At 38.3% G+C, this 22,696-nt stretch overlaps 1 protein-coding gene across 1 annotated transcript in view; it reads right to left on the bottom strand.

The window, feature by feature from the left end:
- The window catches only part of syt7a (synaptotagmin VIIa), a gene marked incomplete at its 5' end in the record, with an annotated part of 128,191 nt that extends 105,991 nt beyond the window's left edge, over positions 1 to 22,200 (bottom strand). Inside the window, one exon of the mRNA XM_079411736.1 lies at positions 22,167 to 22,200. Coding sequence (XP_079267862.1) covers positions 22,167 to 22,200 — 34 coding nt within the window. The remainder of the gene's footprint in view (positions 1 to 22,166) is intronic.
- Positions 22,201 to 22,696: the final 496 nt, after the last annotated feature.

Genomic DNA, 22,696 nt, shown 5'->3' with positions numbered 1-22,696 from the left:
TCAATGTATAAATTGGCATTTATTATTTATGTATTTTTATTATCTATTTATTATTATTGTAATGTTATTATATATTATATTTATATTTACCTGCTACATTATTAGGTACACCTTGCTAGTACCGGGTTGGACCCCCTTTTTGCCTTCAGAACTGCCTTAATTCTTCGTGGCATAGATTCAACGAGGTGTTGGAAACATTCCTCAGAGATTTTGGTCCATATTGACATGATAGCATCATGATGCTCGGCACAATGATCGGCTGCACATCCATGATGTGAATCTCCCGTTCCACCACATCCCAAAGGTGCTCTATTGGATTGAGATCTGGTGACTGTGGAGGCCATTTGAGTAAAGTGAACTCATTGTCATGTTCAAGAAACCAGTCTGAGATGATTTGAGCTTTGTGACATGGTGCATTATCCTGCTGGAAGTAGCCATCAGAAGATGGGTACACTGTAGTCATAAAGGGATGGACATGGTCAGCAACAATACTCAGGTAGGCTGTGGCGTTTAAACGATGATCAATTGGTACTAAGGGGCCCAAAGTGTGCCAAGAAAATATCCCCCACACCGTTGAGACAAGGCAGGATGGATCCATGCTTTCATGTTCTTTACGCCAAATTCTGACCCTACCATCTGAATGTTTCTGCAGAAATCAAGACTCATCAGACCAGGCAACATTTTTCCAATCTTCTATTGTCCAATTTTGGTGAGCCTGTGTGAATTGTAGCCTCCGTTTCCTGTTCTTAGCTGACAGGAGCGGCACCCGGTGTGGTCTTCTGCTGCTGTAGCCCATCTGCTTCAGGGTTCGACGTGTTGTGTGTTTAGAGATGGTATTCTGCATACCTTGGTTGTAACGAGTGGTTATTTGAGTTACTGTTGCCTTTCTATCATCTTTAACCAGTCTGACATCAACAAGGCATTTTCGTCTACACAACTGTCGCTCACTGGATATTTTCTATTTTTCGGACCATTCTCTGTAAACCCTAGAGATGGTTGTGCGTGAAAATCCCAGTAGATCAGCAGTTTCTGAAATACTCAGACCAGTCCGTTTGGCACCAAAAACCATTCCACGTTCAAAGTCACTTAAATCCCCTTTCTTCCCCATTCTGATGCTCGGTTTGAACCTCAGCAAGTCGTCTTCACCACATCTAGATTCGCAATTTGTGTTACCAAGCAATTGAACAGGTGTACCTAATAAAGTGGCCGGTGAGTGTATATATATTGTTATATAACATTATATACATTTTTAGCAATTAATGATTCTTAAAAAACTGAAAAACTAAAACACTGCAGGAATAATTTTTCTGCACTTGATTATGGGAAATATAGTGTCAACGAGTGAACATTAGTTGTATACTATCAATCATAGTGCATTGTGGGTATAAATCAGTAAACTATACATGGAATTAAATTAATCATCAATACTACAAACCACTATAAAATAGCTGAAACCTGAATTACAAAGCAAAACGACATGACCATTTTACTTCTGTAATCAGTACTGTTAGTGCTGCTTGTCTTAACAAACATTGTTAATGAATCTAAGTAAATGTATTGCTGAATTACTGGTAGCTTCCTCTTCACACATTCCCTCTCTCGCTGCTTGTCTCCATCTTGCAGTTCTCTCCTGCTGTAAGATTTATCCCTAGCTTTTTAACTCGGCCCATATGTCTATTTCTATCGCTGAAGAGCATCCCTCCCAATCTCTCTCTTTCTCTCTGTAAGCGGTTTTATGGTGAGGAGCATTAGATGTCAGGAATGCTGTAAACAGTACGTTACAGACAGACACTACTCCAGGAAGAAAGAAAGACAGAAAAAGTGGAGCAGCAGCCTTCGAGGAATCATTCCCATCAGTTCACCTATTGTACTGTACTGTGTAGCTACAGTATGCTGTCCAGGTAGGCTGCGCACTAAGTTTGCGTTTAGCTCCTCCCTCTTTCTCTGTCTCGCTCCAGCAGGATTTAGAAACTCCCTGAAGCAGGATCAGCCGCTGACGAAGACGTTGTGAAATGCAAATAAGAAAATGGTTGAAATATTTAGACGTAATATTACAGCGTGTAAATATTTCATGGGTGTGTACAGGATGTGACGCCTGTGCGTTGGTTCTGTTCCAAGCCTGAAAGCGTTTCATTCTTCTGTTGAACAAAATAGAAAATATTGTAAAGAATCTTGGTAATCAAACAATTGCTGGTAGCCATTGACTTGCATAGTACAGAAAAAAAAATTATATGAATGTCAATGGCTGCCAGCAACTGTTTGGTTACTAACATTCTTCAAAATATCTTCTTTCCAGAAGAAAGAATCTCGAAGACTGAAAGGGAAGAGAAGAATTGTTAGTTTTCTTTGCAAACAAAAAGTATTCTTTTAGCTTGATAAAATTACACTTGAACCACTAATGGACTATTTTAATGATGTCCTTACTACCTTTCTGGGCCTTGAACATGGTAGTTGCGTTACTGTCTATGCAGGGTCAGAAAGCTCTCGGATCTCATCACAAATATCTTAATTTGTGTTCCGAAGATGAACGAAGGTCTTACAGGTTTGGAACGATATGATGGTGAGTAATTAATGACGAAATTTTCCTTTTTGGGTGAACTAACTAACTAGAATATTTCTCCTCAACAAAACACATGACTTGAGTTTGCAGAACAAACAGTGCAGGATCTATTGCAAACGCACTGAAGTTGAATGCTATAAGTATACCAGGTATGAGCACGAGTAATGCTCGCCTTAGCAAACACCAAAGATAATATTCTGAGCTTTACGTTTGACCTCATGACTTTCAGGGACAGTCATGTTCATCTAGACTTAGATTGTCAAGGCAGTTAATTACTAGCAGGTTCACTGAAGTGTGTTGGAGGGTGTGTGCAGTGTGAGTGCGTGTGTGTTTGGTCTCAAGGGGGCTGTGAAGCAGTCAGATCAGAGCGGATCACTGATGATCTCTGCATGTAGCATGTCCATGAATTAACACCATCTGTCCTGAATTATTCATGAGGTTTCACTAGTACGTATGGATTCATCTGTCTTCGGATACGATCATCTCTCTGCCTTTATCCTGAGGTGTTCTCAAAGCAAAAAAAAATTAAAAAATCACAAATGAGATCTGTTTAATAAGGATGTGTGATGTTGGATTGTTGCAAATATGCTGATATTTTTCCATTTATTTTGGCTGGTAGATGATAATATTTATTTTGGTTATATAAAATAAATAATAAATTATTATACAGTAAATAAGATATAGATCATAAATTATAAATATTTATTAATTTTGAGCAAAAACAGACTAAAGACTTAGAAAAAATAAACATTATTAAAGTTCTTTTTATAACAAGAAAGCTTACATAAAAATTACTTACAATAAAAACTAATCACTACTTTTTTTTTCCAAACCAATGCAGTTGTAACCATAAGGTGTGTTAACTTAGCGATAAGAAAATAATTTGTATATATCTGCACAAGACAGAGTTTGTGTTGTTTCCAAACAAAAGGAAATATATATTGGCATCAGCATCGGCTATCTGTCAAACTGAGTTTAAAAAAATATATAGGCATATCAAATATCCCAATATCATGCATCCCTATCTAAAAGAGCTGAAAAAGCCTCCTTGTATTTAAGTTAAGTTTTCATATTCTGTTTGAAAAATACATTACCCATTAATAAATAAATCTGTACATATAAATGTATTTAATTTACAAGTGTCACGTTTGTGATTTTTATTCATGTACGCTATAGCTTCTGATCTCAAATTCAAAACAGACTGGACATCAATTCCTACTGTATCTATTCAGAAACACAAGTATCTCGATGTTATTTTTGTTTTTACATTTCATTTTATTACAAGTAAGCCTACAGCGCCCCCTAAATGAATAAAAGGCCTAACCGGATGGCCATTAGGACACTTAAATGTGACAACTTAACAGCGGTGATCCAAAACAGTGAATCTATTCATCATTCAGGCAAAAGTTGGCTTCGAGAATGATCACACCACTGACATGATCATGATCAGCAAGCCATATCGGCATCATTTTTCACATTGGGCCGATGTTGCCAGATGACGTTCTAATAATATTGTGCATCCCTACATCCCTACTATTGTGCATCCCTACTAGTGTCTCAACTGATCCTCCAAGTCAGCAATGCAATTAAATAGACAGCAAATGATGAGAATATGTAGGCTTGCACAACTTCTGTTACATTTAAAACTACACAAACACAAAGGGCTTCAATTGACTTACATTACAAAAGAGCATAAGCTTGTCTCATGATATGGCAACGGTTGCTAAAGCAGGACTGGTCAATAATGTTTTAAGGCGGGGTTTAGGGGCAATTCATCAGAGATTCTCAGAGAACAGAGAATCTGATTGATTGCTGAATCATGAAGGACAGTAAGATGCTCTTTCACCTTTGACATCACACACAAGGGATTCATGAAAACTGATAGAGATGCTAAAGCTCTACTAATATCACTCGCACACATTTCTATCATGAGAACATTTCTGCATTTCCATTAACATAATTTAGCATGTCTAAGCCGTTTTCCTCAAGGGAACTGTTGGCTGCTCTGCACAAAGTAGGTGATTTCAGCTTTTACTATTCTGGTGGTGACATTTGGTCCCCAAAACGTAGTCAAACCTGACCCAAAAACACAGGTCCATTATGTGACACACGAGCTGTATCATGACAGCACAAACATCCCTCTTACACAGATAATAGCAGCGGCGCAATAATACGCTCTCAGTGTGTGTATGTGTTAACCAGTTATGTAATCTCTGTGTTCATTTTACATTCTCACAAGTGTAGAAACTCACACAGCTTTCTGTGTTCTCCATCTTTCTCATCTTCTGTTGTCTCTTGCTCTATAAATAACCACAAAACACACTCACTCCATCCCATCTGCACCTAAAGAGTCTTACAAATCATACACAAACCAAAAAAAGAGACAGTATGCAAAAGACATACAATGCATAGAAAAAACTGTGCATTTAATTATTAATTATTACATATTTGTATATTATTTGTCAGTTTTAGCACCCCAAAAGGAATTATGCAAATAAAAAAAATGTGTAAAATTTTATTAATATAAAATTGAAATAAAATGTTTACAAATGTGTGTGTGTGTGTGTGTGTACGCACACATATGTAAACGTTTTACAAACATGCACATACAAAAGTATGCAAATAATGTATATATACCATAAGTAAATCATGTAACACAATATAATGAAAACAGACTTTTGCATAAGCATATTACACACACACACACACACACACACACACAAACGTATTACATATAAATAAATAAATAGATATAAAATATATATGTACTGTTATTTTATTAATAAAAATTATATATATACAGGTATGTATGTATGTATGTGTGTATAAAATATCACATATATATAATATATCACATACATATAAGACAGACACACAAGTATGCATATATGTATGTGTGTATATATATATGTGTGTGTGTGTGTGTGTGTGTGTGTGTATACACAAACATACATGTGGTAATTACTGAAAAACAGAATAAGAACTAATAAAGACAAAAAAAGAAAAAAGAAATAATGAGAGTTTGTAGGTGATTGTTGATGCTCTGCATTAGCATCAGATCTGTCTCATACTATTTATCAGGATTTTCCCAGGCGTGCACGTGGCTGTATGTATGCATATTATGACGACAATTCTAGGTCGAGAGTAAATATCCTTTTGTAGTCAGCTGTATGAGTGTGTGCGTAACAATAGCTTGAGCAAATATACTCAGCAATAAGGGTGTGTTATCTGATATAAATCTCAACAACAAGAGCTTTGTGGAAGAGTACCAGTTTGAGAACACCTGTCCCACCCCTTTTCCATTATTTTAGGTGCCCTGCTTAACAGCAAGTGCATAAAATAACATTAAAATAACATCTGCTATACCAGATCACTATCAACACAGGTGAAAGTAACCAATTTGTTATATAATATAATATAATGCATTGAATAAATCGAATGGTAGTTAAATGTGAACTAAATCTAAATTTATTGTTAATTGAATTTTAATATGATTCAATGCAGATTTGATTCAATTACGATTTCATACAGATTCACATTCACATTAGATTTAATCTGAACTGAATTTGTACGAAATCCTAATTGAATATGTATCAATTTTGTATTGAATCTGAATTTGAATATAATCTGAGCTGAATGTGAATTTATTCTGAATTGGATGTAAAAAATCATAATTGAATATTAATCTAAATTCAGAATTCGGAGCAAAATTGAATCAAAACTGAATCTGAAATGGACAGTTTTACCCAGTCTGCTGTCTTTGACGTCACAGCACAGATAGTCAAGTCAATTCACCTTTATTTACATAGCACTTTCTACAATACAGACTGCGTCAAAGAAACTTTACAGTGTTAAACAGGGATGTTTATGTTTCAATGATGCAAACAATGTTTTGCTGAAGCTTTGGTCCAATAATTAAAACCTTTTTTTTTCAGAATTTAGCAGTAGGAAATTATTAGACATCCATTTTTTTTTATCAATTATGCATTCCGTTAGTTTTGTGAATTGGTATGTTTCATCATGCCGCAAAGAAACACAGCACTGAGTATCATCAGCATAACAGTGAAAGCTAACACCATGATAATGACATTGATATTTCCCAGGGGTAGCATGTACAGGGTGAAAAGCAATGGTCCTAGTACTGAGCCTTGTGGTACTCTATACTGATCATGTTATTGACACTAGTGAACTTGTGATAGGCACTAGTGCCATTATGGTGCTATTAGCATTCTCATGATGTCATTTCCTGCGGCTCTAAAGTATGCACCAGCCTTGCAACTTCCATTTGGATGAATGTGAATACAAACGCATTGCTCCCTCCAGGTATTACAGACCCCCTGGGTGCCAAACACGGATGAGAGGAGATTGAAAACAGAGCTGCCCAACTGGTGTCGGATCAAGAAAAGGAACAAACAGTGACATGCAAATGTGTGTGCGTGCTTGGATTTGGTCTGTTTAGGCCATATTGCGCCTACTCTTCTGGTTTTCCCTGTCTGTGTTCACATCTGTGTGTGTTCATTTATCTTTCACTTTAATTATGGGGAGGATAACAGCAGTGTGTGTGCAAACAGTACATAAACACATACTCTCCTGCCAAGTGTTTTCTGGGTGGTGGAATTTCTTTATATGAGATTGTTGTTGTGAATAATGTGTGTTTTACATGGCAGCTGTCCATCACTCCACTGCTTTTTCCTCCTCTACTTTTAGTTCTGACCACCAGGGGGCAACAGAGTCCATTTTAGGGTCGGTGTGTCTTCAGAATAAACAACTAACAGCATTTAAGATAATGATAGACAAAGGCTAAAACTATTGTGGCAAGGGTCGCATGTTGGTGGCTGCCTCGAACCGCAATTACATTACGTTCATGACAGCCTTCTTGATCTCTCTGATCTGGGATGCTTTACCAAAGGATTTATGGGAAAAGCCTGAGTTTTGGGCTTAATGCCCTTTAAAGTGCACTTTAAAAACTTTTACCCAGTAAAGAAATGAATTGTACTTTTGAAAAGTATTTAAAGGCATATATACCTCACATAGCATTAGAACGTCATGAATTTCATTGGCCTACAAAATGTTTTATTTTACATGAAGTGGGTCACCTCGTGAGGGCTACCATTTTGAGATCACATGACCAACTGAATGCTATGGAAATGGTACTGTAGCTTAAATGGCACTAGCAATGCCAAAATCATGGGTTCTATTCCCAAGGAATGCATGAACTGATACAACTCATAGGGTAAAAGCATCTGCCAAATGCACAACTGTAAACATTTCCATGATGCTGCATCAGCATTAGTATAAATCCATGACTCCAGTGCAACATAAACAAAAAAACTATTGAGTGCAAACTACTGGTTGTCATTGAAAAGTCACCCTATGATGGACAGCTTCTGTTAATGAGCAGGAATAATTGAGTTAATATATAAATAAGCAAACCCCATTCTTTCAGGAGGGGTGCTGAAAATCATTATCACTTGCTAACTGCGTCTATTCACGAAACGTATTTCTAGCGTCAGGACTCATTATTGCATCTGAAGATCTATAAATAGACTCCTGTGAAAGCAATTATCTGGCAAACTGAAGGTATGAGGCCCTTGAGTGAGCTAACAGTGGGCTGGTGGGGAAAGCAAGAGGTGAGATTACTTAAAACGCAAGATCGCATGAGCGACAGACTTGTTGGAACCAAGCACATGTGAGCGGGAATATTTGGCCATGGTGGCTTTTGAAAAGAAAGACATTGAGGGCAGCCATCGCAAAGAAAATCAAACTATAACAAGCTACCCGGAGGGGAAATTGAGAGCGACAGCCAGTTGACAGCAGTCAGTAAACAAACATGATGGAATTCGGAATGTTGGTTGTGTTCCACCCTCCACCTGCTGCTCATTATGCATCCACCGCCTCAGAATATTCATCGAGATCATGAATATTTAACAATCTCCTCAACTGATTCTTATTGATAAACATTTAACAGGTGATTGCTGGGGATGAGTACAAAGGACAATGAGAAATGAATCTGTAAGGTCATTGAAAGAGTGTAATGGTGTGCTTTACTTTTGATCCTCCTGCTGTCCCTGTCAGGCTCTTTATGTGGTTGGTGTATTGCCAGGTGTAAATAAAGACAGACAGATAGACAGATAGACAGATAGATAGATAGATAGATAGATAGATAGATAGATAGATAGATAGATAGATAGATAGATAGATAGATAGATAGATAGATAGATAGATAGATAGATAGATAGATAGATCAAGATATAAGGATAAAAGGACAACATAGTGGAAGAAGAGGGATGAAGGAATGAACAGACTCTGAAGACATGGCACTCGTTCAGCACAATCTGTCCATCTCAACACATTTCCAGATTTTAACACACACACACACACACAATTCTCTACTAACAACTGTTTAAACACACACATGAATCTGACGAATTCCCAGGCGGAGTCTGCTGCATCATTTGTTATGGATGAATATCTATTGCATGTATATTTCTATATGTTGCTTTCATGTGTTGTTGTGCACGGTATTGTTTTTTGTATTATTTCGTTGATGGGGTTTGTTTATCAGTTCATTAGGCTTCAGCTACACTGACGTCGGTAGATACAGTTCAACCGCTGCTACAGCTGGAAGACCGTCGCGCAATATATATAGAAAGCCTGTGCATAATATATATGACGTCCTATAAATAAACACAAACACACACACACATGCCTCCATCAACTTAAAGTGAAAGCACAACCTAACACACATTCAGCTTCACAGTCTCTTTCCACTTAGCACAAAAATATCAAACATGAATAGTGAGTCAGACACACACGCTCTCTCTCGTTCTGTCTCCAGCCCTCTGAAGAGGCTCTCTGCTCTCCGGAGAGGAAAGTGATTAAAAGATTTTTCCCTGTTTTTCCTTTCACAGCTCCTCAAAAGCACAGCACAAAACATGACATTCACACACACACACACACGTGCAGCAGAGAGTGGTGGGTTTGTGATGTTGTCATACCTCAGTCATTATCTAGTTGTTGTCGCTGTGCTGTTTTTTTCTTTTTTTCTTCTTTTTAAACACTACCTGGTTTTGTATCCTTAGTGATTATGTGATCTCGTTTTACACTCTTCCCATAATTCCCCAGTTCTGTTTTCTTCGATAGCTGGAGTTCTTCAAAATAGTTGGAGAGGTGAGAATAAAAGGAGAAGAAAATAAGATGAAAAAGAAAGAATATAAGAGGATGAGACAGGTGAAGAGTGGAAAGGAAAAGGAAACAGGATCATGAGATGAGATGCAGCTGCACGATTAATCCAAATAAAAGCAAAATCACTATATGGCTTAGTTCCATTATCAAATAGCAAAGGCTGCAACTTTACTGAATAAACATATGTACTGTGTGTTTCAGAGTGAATCGTGGCACTGTACTCATTTTCACATGAGCAGCTCACGATCCAGTGTTTTCAGAGTCTCAGAGCGAATCAGTTCATAATAAATGCTGTTCCAAACAAACTCCTCTCTGCATCTGCTCTAAGTTTGGGTCACTTACAACATGCATTTGGAAATTCAACATGCACAACCATTGTCCCAAACTTGTAATAAGAAGCACTTATAAACTAGCTGCTGTCAACAAAAGACAAGTTTAAATTCTCCCTGCGGTTTGCCACCAAAATAAAAGTCTCAGCAGTAGTCATAAATATTAGTGTAATTTTTAAAGCTGTAATGTACAACACAATTATCACATTTATTCTCTTTAATACCAATTTAATAATAATAATTATTATTATTATTATTATTGTTATTACTACAAATTGATATGTAATAACATTTATGGTCTGCGCAGCCCTATTATTATTATTAGTTGTTGTTGTTTTTGCTGTTTTATAGTCGTATTGATTTATAATAATATTTTTGCAGCACATTATAACTTTATTTATTTATTTATTTTTATTTAAATACCTTTAAAAGCTTGATGGTTTAACATTTGAACATGAAAAAATTACGACGCCATAAATATTAGTAGTGTAATTTTACAGTTGTACTGTACAAGAACATTAGTGTTATATATTTCTTTAATACTAGATTTTTATTATTATTATAATTAGTATTATTATATTGTTGTTGTTGGTGTTACATAGTCATATTGATTTATAATAACAAAGATTTTTGGTCACATTTTGCAACCCTACAAACAATCACAGCAAACAAATATTGCATTTCACAATCACAATTTGCCATTTTTTCCCTGATATGATACAAGATGAGATCAGATTAAAAGCAAAAATAAGAAGGGAGCAAGCAAAGATTTGTAAAGAAAAGATAAGCAAGAGAAAGAGAGGAGAAGAGAGTCTCTTATGCTGCTCGTATTGAAGCAAGGGATGGTTGCATAACACTTTGCATTCATTAAAGCACACGTCGTGTGCCTTCACACACAGGCATGTATACAGCATCATGTAGCTGTATGACGAAAGCCTTTCATGTCTCAGTTACTCCCTGTGCTCCTCTCATCATCAGTAAACCTGCTCTCACCTCTGAGTTTACAAAGCTGCTCAACCTGACTGTCTGCTCTCGCTCAGACACACATTCGCCCGCTCTCCTCTACATGACCTTGACAGAAGAATCACTCCAGGGGTTCATTCTGTCATGTACATTTTGACATATTAATCCTGCTTCAAAAACTTCAAATCGTCTGAGAGTCCGGACTCCGGAGACAGTCCTGAGAGAAGGAGAAGAGAGGAGAAGAGAAGAGAAGAGAAGAGAAGAGAAGAGAAGAGAAGAGAAGAGAAGAGAAGAGAAGAGAAGGAGAGGAGAGGAGAGGAGAGAAGAGAAGAGAAGAGAAGAGAAGAGAAGAGAAGAGAAGAGAAGAGAAGAGAAGAGAAGAGAAGAGAAGAGAAGTGAGGCAATGTGAGATGAGACAAGTAGAGATAAATTGAGAAAAATGAGAGGCAAGTCAGAAAAAAAACATCAAGCAGAGACTATACGAGATGTAAAAGAAACAAGAAGAGGAGAGGAAAAACAGCAGAATAGAAAAGGGCTGCATTTCCCAAAAGCAACTATGGTTGCAGGTTCTGTCAGTACCAATAGAGTTCAATGCAACTAATGACCATAGTTAGCTAATTCTTTTGGGAAACGCACCCCAGAACAGACAAGACAGCGACTGCAGACTCTTCCGTCCCTCTCTGAATGACAAGTGAGTCTGGACCAAACTCAAGTCCACTCTGCTGGAGTGCTGCGATCCCTCTTTTAGACTGAATTAATACACTCTCTCTTGTCAGATGTAGGGTTTGAGCCAAAACCATGCTTTTAGAGCTGGAGTAAAATCAAGGTCATCACCATAACTCTGCACAGGAGAAAGTACATCTACATTATAACAGCCAGATGAAGACCAGAGGACTTTACAGCGTTAGACACATTCAGTTGTCCACTGTTTTTCTAATCCGATGTAAACTATATTATAATACAGCTCTATAAGTAAAGTTGGATATACAATATAACTAACTTTATCCACATTCATACAGTATACTCTGCATACGCTTGGCTTTTATTTTGTCCCAAAATGTAACAGCATCATCGCCTAGCTCTGTAGGCCTTATGTGTCAGAGAAACAAGTGCGCAGCTATCTTTAGACTACTGTCTCCGAACTTTAGTTTTTGTGGTAAATCTCCTTTTTATTGTCACTGTTGTGGAGTAATTAGCTCAACTGCCTAAATTTTATTTCGGCACACATTTTAGTAAAACTGTCAGGTTTTATGTCGCAAAATTTAACTATATTATCCCCTACATTTTTATATGAAATTTGATGTATCAATATATCCAACTTTATCTGCCTACATGCAGGTACTCACATAAGGTGATATATACTATATCGCAACTCTCAACTGATTGTTTTGTCATGAAATGTAACTATATTATCGCCCAGAACTTTATATAAAGATATATATACAAATGTGTCCAACTGTATCCGGATACATGCAGTAAAATCACAAACAGTATATAATATATAGTATATCTCAACAGCTAGATCGCAAAATGTAACTATTATTATCCCCCAGCTTGACTATAAGTCATACAAATATTTAAGATAAACATCACAATCATGATTTCCTGTAAAGCTGATTTGAAACAATATGTATTGTGAAAAGCGCTATACAAATAAATTTGACTTGAAATCTAACTTGACATTTTGCATGCTTCAGTACTGCCTGCTGACAAGAGTATGACCTAAAATCTCCTCCACCGTCTCATCTGATGCCACCGAGCCGAATGCGAGGCTATTTGAGGAGCACACCAACTCTATTTCAGGTGCCCTCACACAATGCCTGCAATTAGCTCATGTAGTAGTGTGTGTGTGTGTGTGAGTGAGAGAGAGAGAGAGAGATCCCACCACCAGCTCTTTACACTGAACAACATGGGTCACGTAAACAATGAGCTGCTAGCATCACGAAACAGACAATCACTTTCGTGTCTCATAATGCCTATTCTTCATGTCATTTTACTGGTGTGGTTTTCTAGCTAATGAAAATGGAGTATGATTACACACACACATTTTCCTCTCTCTCTCTCTCAGCTATCCATTTAAATTTCACCCATCCAAACAGACTCGCGCATTAGTGTGGACTCACAGGAGTCGTTCTGTCTCGATCCTGCCAACTGCATCTCGTCCAAACGCAAGCGGGACACACCCAGGATGGCAAGACGGGCCAGACACTGGCAATAAGACTTCAAACTAAATAGAACAGATTTTAGGGAGCGATCCAAACCACTATTTCAACAATCAGTCGTTTAAATATTACACCTTAAAAAACACCAAGGTCATAAGTTTGATTTCAAGGGATTGTAGGAATTGATAAAAACATATACTTAATTTGAATGCAGTGTCAGTCGCTTGGGATAAAAGCATTTGCCAAATGAGTAAATGTAGCTTTTTAAAATTATATCTCTGACTGACACAACTGACCCCCCCCCCCCCCCCCCCCCTTCATTACTGTTGCACATCATGTTCTCACGCAGTGAAAAATACATCTCATTTTTGTACATTTGGTGGCTGTGACAGACTGCTGTCACGCCTCAGTTCAAGCCGCATGTGATTCGATCATCTTTTCATATTTACTAGTTAAAGCATGAAATAAACATGAATAAACATCAGAAGTTATCTTGTTTCAACCATGGAATTTTTTTTTTTTTTAATTCAAGTCCACTGACGTTAATGTACTCTCCTGTCTGGTTTGTTTGTCAGACAAAAATGTCTGATTAAGCATTATGATTGGTCAGGTCGCCTGTCAATCAAACTCTCGGCGAAGGGTGAACTACAGTGTACATTGTATTCTGTGTAAGTCCAATAAAACATAAAATTAGGCTACCTAAGATAAAATGCCATGTATCCATCCGTAAAATAGGTTAACCATAAATAAAGTCTAACTAAATATGATTGGTGGGAAGACAGTGTAAAGGGAACTAACTTTTGGATTCATAGCACTCAGAAAAACCACATAAAAGCTACATGCCATTTGTTTGGGTGTGAATAAAGTCATCACTGATTAGTCCCAGACATGTATATACTATTTCGCATACACTATTCTACGACATTTTTAGTATAATGTGTGTTACATTTCCGTCAACCGGAGGTGTCCAATTTGAACATTTCTAGTATATGGTATATAGTACAACATTTGGGATGCAACCAAAATCTTTTTATCTCCCACAAAAGATTAAGCAAGTTTATGTTTTCAATCAGAAGTGATGTTATTCACAACCAAACAAATGGCATATAGCTTTCATGTTGTTGTAGACTTAAATTTAGCTTGGCAAGTGCTGCTTTTAGAGCCTATCTAGACAGCATTTGTGGTTATGTTGATTACCACAGAAAATAATTTCAATTTGCTCCTCAGTTTAAAAAACAAGTCACGGTTACAGTAAAAGTCTTGAAATTGAAGTACACAGAACCAAGCACTTTGAGGGTCTAATGTGAAGTTCCTATTTTAATTAGAAGCATTTAAAAGTGCATAACTATATGTATTTCATTGTCTGAATCATCCTTTTAGCAGTTGAATTACTGTTCTAGGCAGATGAATTTCTGGTAACGTAATTCCTGTGAGTGCAATTTGCTTTCGGTAATCTTGCATGACATTATCATAAGAAATTACAGAGTTTAAAGCATCACGGTGTGAATTGAAATACATCTTTCATATGACTTTGAGACAAAATTAGTATATTATTCTCCCATATTATTCTCATGTTAACATGCAAGTCTTAATTTTTATTTCCATTCAAAGTGCTTTCTGTATGAAACCAAACTAAAGAACGATTACTAATTACATTCAGTGGTAAGCAACTGCAAATGCTGTTGACGGAGATGTAGGGTGGAGGTAGATGCAACAATGTTTTTCTGCAGAGTCAGACCTCTCATTCCCCTCCTTTCTCTGTCTGTCCGTTCTGTTTCTTGTGATCACTTAGATGACTCTTACAACGTAATCCAGATCGCTGCAAATTACATTAATGGCCACTAGTGCCACTGATTAGTGAAACAATAAATATTGCCTCAGAAGATGTGATTTCATACAGTCGCCATGAAAAATATTTGTCATCGTGCACTGGGGCATTCAGGCTACTGTTTTGATTCAGTCTGACCCTGGGGTCGAAATTAGCATTAATCAATGAGACGGACATTTAATCGCTCATCAGACTGCCGGATCAGATAGCGACGCTTTCCGGCATTTTAAAGGGGCCAAATTATGAACAATTACTCCATTAAACCTGCACTTAAACTTCTCCGTTTAAAAACTTCAAGACTCAGTGTCCTTCAATGAACCAACTTAGAAATGTTGAATAGAACAGAAAAATTACAACTTGGGACTCTGAAATATAACATGCTCACTCATAAGGTCACACGCTTCTCTTCATTCATGACGATAATTGAATTTTACTGCCGAAGAATGCGCTGTAAGAAGCATGAAAATGAACCACAGGGCCTTCGCACTTCATTCAAGGTCACGGCCGCACTCCCATTTGCCAATAAAATCAATCTCGTGACCAGCCTGTGACAGAGAACACAACAGATCATTTCTAAAGAATCGTGAGCGAGCGGTCGCGTTTAACTTTGATACATGCCAACATATTCATTAGCTGACAATTTTGGCATCTAATATTCATTATGATGAAGAGGCTCAAACTCACAATCAATTTTCTGTTTCTCATAAGAGCAGGGTAAGATCCAACATATCTTAAAATCAATGCTCTTCCCTCTCACTTATCCTCTGTATAATAGCTCAGTACTGGTTTCCAATTACTCTCCCTTGTTGTCCGAGCTCAGGTACTGTGAGTAAGATTTTAAAGAAACGATGGGTCAGAGGAGCGACTCTCCAAGGGTTCAGCGGCCATCTTCGACCTGGCTTTTAGAAACTCTTGAAGCTGGAAGTAATACATCTAAGGGGGAACAATGGCTCTTTGGATGGTGTTGAGAGCTAATAATGACTATCTAGGGGTGTTTTCGATCGCGAATGACTCTGTGTTTTTGAACAAATCTTTTAAGTGAACAAATCATCCTTTCTTTGTAGAGTGTGTGACTGCTTTGGTGACCTTATCCTGCCTTCAAAAACTGATTTTAACACAAGCAAGCTTTATACTGCAGAATGAGCACAGATTGCATTGGCTGAACCTACTAAACAAACACACTCATTCAGTGAATGAATCAGAGTGAATTTAAAGCAACAATTTACAATTTACATGTCGCACCTAAAAGCGAGTGGAAAATACCAGGCACGCTTTCTCTTCTCCTTCTAGCTCTACTACTAAATTTATACAAAACTGATTTATCCCTGTACAGACAAGATTAGCTGTTGCTCCATCTTGGCTGAGCTTTCAATGTTGTTACAGAAAGGGCGATTGGTTGGTTCTTGTCACATGACCTGCAGTGCACTTGCGGCATGCTGAAAAGTTGAGATGTTTTCATCTCGCTGCAGTGCAGACACGCCTGGAAAAAAACAAGCTCGTCGTGGCCACATCGCTCTCTATTTGCCATGCGTCTGCATTTGAAATAACAAACTTGAGCGCACAAAAGACGCGATATGTGAATGGCCCCTAATGCGGCAGACAAGCTGTGTGCATGTCACAAAATTATTCCGACCTGAAAGCATCAGCACATGATAACATCCCATGTAAACAGTCAACCAGAATCCGTCAATCGGAAAGATCTCAGATGGAATGGCAAAAAAGTGTGCATGTAAATGGGGGAACTGTCAGAGTTACAATGGATAGCTGTACATGACCATTTGTTGCGGCCGTAAAACAATCCACCCTTCTTGTGGAATTTCACACCCAAACTTACATACTCCCAAAACAGACATTTGGTGTGGAGCATGAGAAAGAAACAGAAGTCATTCTCACCTTAATAAAAGTCAGAAACGTTTTAGAAAGTCATAGGTAAAAGACGTCCATATAGTTGCTTTAAGTCTTTGACAAGGCATTCTTTAGTGAATGAACAAAACATGTTCTCGAACTAAAATTTTCTAACTGAAACAAAAGGGTGTGTGTCATTCGTTCAGTCCAGCGTAAACTGTTTAATTGGTATGCAAATAGTAATTTCTGAATGTGTAAAAATGACTGATGAGCACTAAAATGACGCTAACTGGCAGTAGGCTTTTGGAAAAGTATTGCTTTGGTGCACAACTGGTTGCCCAACACTGTTAAAAGACATTATAATACAATTATCATATAACTCATAAGTCATTTAAGCAGTCTATTGTTGTGTTTTCTATGGCAAGATAAAAAAAGCTAAGCTCAGCAGTCCCACAAAGTGTGACAAAAACAACTATTGGAAACAATAACAGATTGACACTATTTGTCTTTGTAGATATGCTTATTTTATCTCATTTATATGATAATACGACTCTGTGGTAGTGAACAAGTCAGTGTGGTCCAAAAAAGTGGTCAAAAAATAAATTTTTTCATTGATAGGCATTCAAGACTTGCAACGTAAGCAACATTAAACTGCAAAAGATTTATTATATTATACTATCGTAGATGTTTCACCAGTATCAGATCTTTTTTGGGGGATTCTCATTTTTTGATGTCTCTTCCATGACATTTAGTGGTTCAGATGATTGTCTCCAAAAATGTGTGCTCATAAAGCAAAGATGGCAGCATTCAGGTCAATCTGCCATTGAATTGAATGGGAACGCAAACTCATTGATGCAACCTACTGAACAAATCTAAACAACCAAAACCAAAAGGCTCAAACTAAAAGTCACTAGGATGAATCAAAATACCCAATACTAATATCATAAAGAGCAATTGTGCAATCAAAATGGGCTTCAGAGTCATTCAACAAAGATTCACAATCATTGAGCTTGGTATTTAGTACTGAAACACTTCAAATCTGTATTGCAGCAATTTAATGAGAAAATGCTGTTGGTTTGACACTGCAGTCGCTCAGAATTAAATACAGAATAGTCTACAGAGTAGCAGGCAATTTGTCTCTTTTTATTTCTTTCTCGGTTTGTCTCTCTCCATCTCTCTCTCTCTCTTTCAGATCAACAGGATTGCATGAATAATACATGAACTGTCAATCATTTCGGCACATTATACCCCTCCTGTCATCTTCTCGGTGACACATCCATATTTACACACATACACTTTTTTTACACCGTTTGGTCCATTCCCTCACTTATCATCTGCAATCTGTCCACTTCTTCACTCAATACAATCACACACACACACAAACCTATCTAGCATGAGGGGCCAGGATTGGACTTGATAAATGAAAACCAGTTCTTGAACTTCTACATTTAATCCCCCAATCTTTAATATTTGGTCCATTCTAGTGAGTAACTCCATCTATCAATGACATAAATCAATGAAACAAAGAGAGAGAGAGAGATGCAATAATCAGTAATGGACCTGAAGCTTCACCATTTCTTAAACTGTATAGCTAAAGCCCTGTGGATGTATACAGAAGCACGTCATATAAGAGGTTTGCTTGGTTTGAAGCTCATACTAAAGTCACACTTTCATAGTCATCTGTATTTAATAAAAACGAGTAATTAAAGGAAGAGTAACAAGCATGAAAGTTAAATATGTCTCATAGAAACAGTAGGAGTGGGGGGGGGAGGCTCCAGATTGTATTTAACATCTCTACAGTCTGTTTGTGATTCAGTATTCGTTCCTCAAAACAAGTTATCTCATTAAACGTTTTGGCGTTTTTAATCGAAGACAATTAGTGGCTCACAAACCCACATTTGTGATCATTCATGTGATAATATTTGCAAAAGCATCTCTTTAGCAGTTACCTCATAAAATTAACAACATAGAAACACGACTGTAATAATAAACAAAAACTCGACCACACGCTTCCCGCGTCAACCTTGAAGCGCAGGAAAAATTGAAAGTACAGGGCTACACAACATCTGCCTACTTCATCAATTAACCCAATCAATTCAACCATCAGCAAACACACTCCCTCAGATTACCTGACTGAGTGAGTGCACCTGCTGACTGATTGTGAATTAGTGGTTGTTCGTTTGTGAAAGAATCAGTGCTTTAATGAATCTTTTAAGTGAACGAATCGTTATTATCGTTCAGTTCGATGCTGTGGATCTCCGTTTGGTAGCGCGTGACCTCCTAGCATGAAACAATAGCATTCGTGCTAGTTCTCTAATGGCGAATTTCATTGGTTGAACATGCTGAAGGGATACGCCCTCTTCACTAAACAAGTCACCTGAACAAGATCGAACAATACATTTAATGTGTAAATGAACTGAATGAACTTGGCTTGCATTGAAGTAAATGAAGGACATAAGCGTAAACAAATCCTTATGATGCTTATCACTGTTTATTGAGTTTCTAGAGTACATTTAAAGACAAGCAAAGTTTAATAAAACACAACAACGGTGAGTGAATGACTCAATGACTCATTTGCTCTTAAAGGAACACGGCACTATTTTTGAAAATAGGCTCATTTTCCAACTCCCCAAAAGTTAAACAGTTGAGTTTTGAATCCATTCAGCCGATCTCCGGGTCTGGCGGTAGCACTTTTAGCTGCAGCTTAGCATAGATCATTGAATCTGATTAGACCGTTAGCATCTCGCTCAAAAATGACGTCACAAAATAAATGAATCTCTTAATATTATCGTACGTACATCTGCACTTTTGTTGCTTATGAGGGAATTTGCGAGTTTCAGTCTACAGCAATGACTAATCTGAATGCCTCTGATTGGCCACTGCATTCCTAAGCTCAACAGAATCGTGTGTGATTGGTTATAATGAGCAACGCTGTAAAAACACGTAAAAATAAAATACGATGTAACATGAGCTATTTTTAGTCTAAATGTAATACAGCAATCAAATCTTTTCATTTCATTTTCACTAGTTTCAAGTATTGAAGTTTTATTGAAAAACCAGGGGACCAATGCTTAAGGGAGGTCCGGGACCCCCCCTCAATTCTAACACTGTAGCCAGACCTTCAGACTAACGGCTGAAGTTCTGGAATAGATGTCCGCTTTCATTGGCCAAGGACCGCCCATGAGGCCGTTTGACGACACGTCAAACAACCAATCACAGTTCGTTTAGCGTTACGTTTCGGGGCGTGGAAATGTCACCACAATAAAAGACCGGTGAGTGAAACTATCAGATGTATTTAAAAGATTCTGTGCCACCAACTTTAAATATCTCACATACTTTTGAAAATCCAGCGTTTAGTTGACCCTGATAAGAGTTCGTCGTCATATTTGTAAACAGGACGGCTTTCTTCTTTCGTGGGGGGGTTTGGCGCCACCCGGCGGATCGAAAATAAACGCGACACTCGCGTCTCCCGGAAATCCGGTTTAATTCAACCAGACTTTAACATTCCTGAAGTGATTCCAGAAAAGTGTGCCATATGTTCCGTAGGCGTGACGTCTGAGGCTGAGACTAGGCGTGAAAGGACACTGAATGAATCTATGAATCATTAATAGATTCAAAAGATTCGAATTGCTGATGTGCCAGCCATAGTGGGTAACGTTACATGTTTTGCTAAACTTCTCGGGATGAGAAAATAGCAAAAACCTGAATGAACTTTCTCATGGGAATTGTTCATAAATGGACCAAATGACATCTCATTTGTAAACACACTGAATGAAATGAGACGTGACATTGAACAAAATAAACGAATGAAGTATTTTAAAAATCCTTGTGATGCTTTTAACTGAGAAGATTTACAGACAAAAGCTTAGGACTTTTTCATGCGACTTAACACACAAAAGACTCGGTTGTCACCTTCGTGTAGAAAAGGTCACTGAATGAATCAGCGGACAAATCTTTAATCGGTTCAAAAGATTCGAATAGCTGAGTCAAAGTCCCAGCCACCAGTGGGCACCTTCTGCTAACCTCTTCAGGATGAGAAAAAAAGCAAACATACTAAACCTTCTCATGGGAATTGTCCATAAATGGACTAAATAATGTCTTAATTAGTAAATAATGCCTTAATTAGAATGGCATCAAAGTAATTATGATAACCTTCCAAGCAAACATGGAGCATTTCCTTGTGTGACTCCTGTTTGGTTATTTCAGAGAACCAACATTCAGGTTCGTTTTATTAGGAACACTTTGGAAATGTACATTCACAATATGCTGATTCGTGTTTGCGAGTTAATTTGAGTGAGAAAAATCAAATTAAACACCTTGCTTTTTTAAAACCAGATCCCATTTCTGTGCCAGGTTTGTCCTGTGTGTCTCATATTAGCCTGATATTTGAGGGCTTATCCGTGACCACCTTTCATTTCCAGACCCACACAGTTGCATTCACGCCACGGTTATTATCTCCTCACGGACATTACCGCATATCAAACACCGTCTTTTGCTTTCTGGCTCTCGGTAGCAGCAGGTGTTGCTGGCGCAGCCCGAACGCGCCTCCACTCTTAATTCCAGTCACCTCCGTTCCGGAGCTCCGAAGCGAATTCATTTACCGTGGGAGGGACACCGGGGGAAATTGTAGTGGACACCCTGTGAATTCACGGGGAATCACGCTTCGGAAACACGTGGGAGAGCTGACACAAATAACAGCCCACCGTACCCCAGCAAAACGCCCACGGAATCATCATAAAGATTCACCACAACACCAAGGGTCGCGTGTAATGGTGCGGATAACGGGGACGCGGCACCGTCTAGCCCGCTTTGAGATGCTTTGACCTTGTATTTTAGTCATTTGTCCTTCCTCAAGTCTCTTCGCGTGAAGCTCTATCAAGGACGAAGCGCACAACAAGTAGCCCTGATTGAGCCTTCGATAAGAAAGCATTCGCGTAACATTACGCAAGACAGACCTTCACTGGACCTCAAATCAAAGTTATTTATCAAATCCAGCACGCCACAGTAATAGCTGTGCATGCAAATGCCCCGAGAGCGCGTGACAATGTCAAACAGTCATTAGTGCGCGCCTGTCTCTTTTGTTTGCGCGCGCTGGGAGCCTCGGACAATGATGTAAAACAAGGGGGCAAACAAGTGATGACCCCGTGACAGGTGCGATCGTGCCACCCCCAAAACCCCATTGTGCAACCCCACCTGTGCAACCCCACCAGACCCATCCGTGCCAGAGGCACGCATCCGTCCAAGGTGAGAAGAAGAGACTCCTACAAGTTTAATGGCAACAGAAAAGCACTTACCTTTGCTGTACTCCTCCTCCCTGTTCAGATACATGGCTGCAGATTGATGATGGACTCCTGACTGGATGGTGTAACGTGATTTAAGTGCTTATTGTTACTCCACCGGGGGAAACTCTTGCGGTTCCGTGAGTGTTTATTGTGTCGTTGCTCGGCGGAGAGTCCTCCCAGAATTACGCGCAGGCAGGTTGTCTGCACACATCTACTTTCTCTCTCTCCTTCCACACACACACACACACACACGGTGACGTGCTTTGAGACATTGCCCCGCGGGTGGGGTGGGCTGGGGTAGAGGATGCTCCGGAGCTGTTATTGTGTTTATATGCATGCACATATATAACATCCATCAACGCTTTGACAAACTGAAATGTATTATTGCTGTGGGAATAAAGCATGCAGGCTAAATGGTTTGATTGAACACGTCTGTGTCAGCTTGCTTTGACATTTATTCCTTACAACCAACTATAATCTGCATATGTCACTATACTTCGCTGTTCCAAGCTGTGAGTAAAACAAAGAATACTGGAGTACGT

This window comes from Barbus barbus, assembly GCF_936440315.1.
Source record: "Barbus barbus genome assembly, chromosome: 48".
In the NCBI taxonomy this organism is placed as follows: domain Eukaryota; kingdom Metazoa; phylum Chordata; class Actinopteri; order Cypriniformes; family Cyprinidae; genus Barbus; species Barbus barbus.
This window is presented reverse-complemented; position numbering and strand designations above follow the sequence as displayed.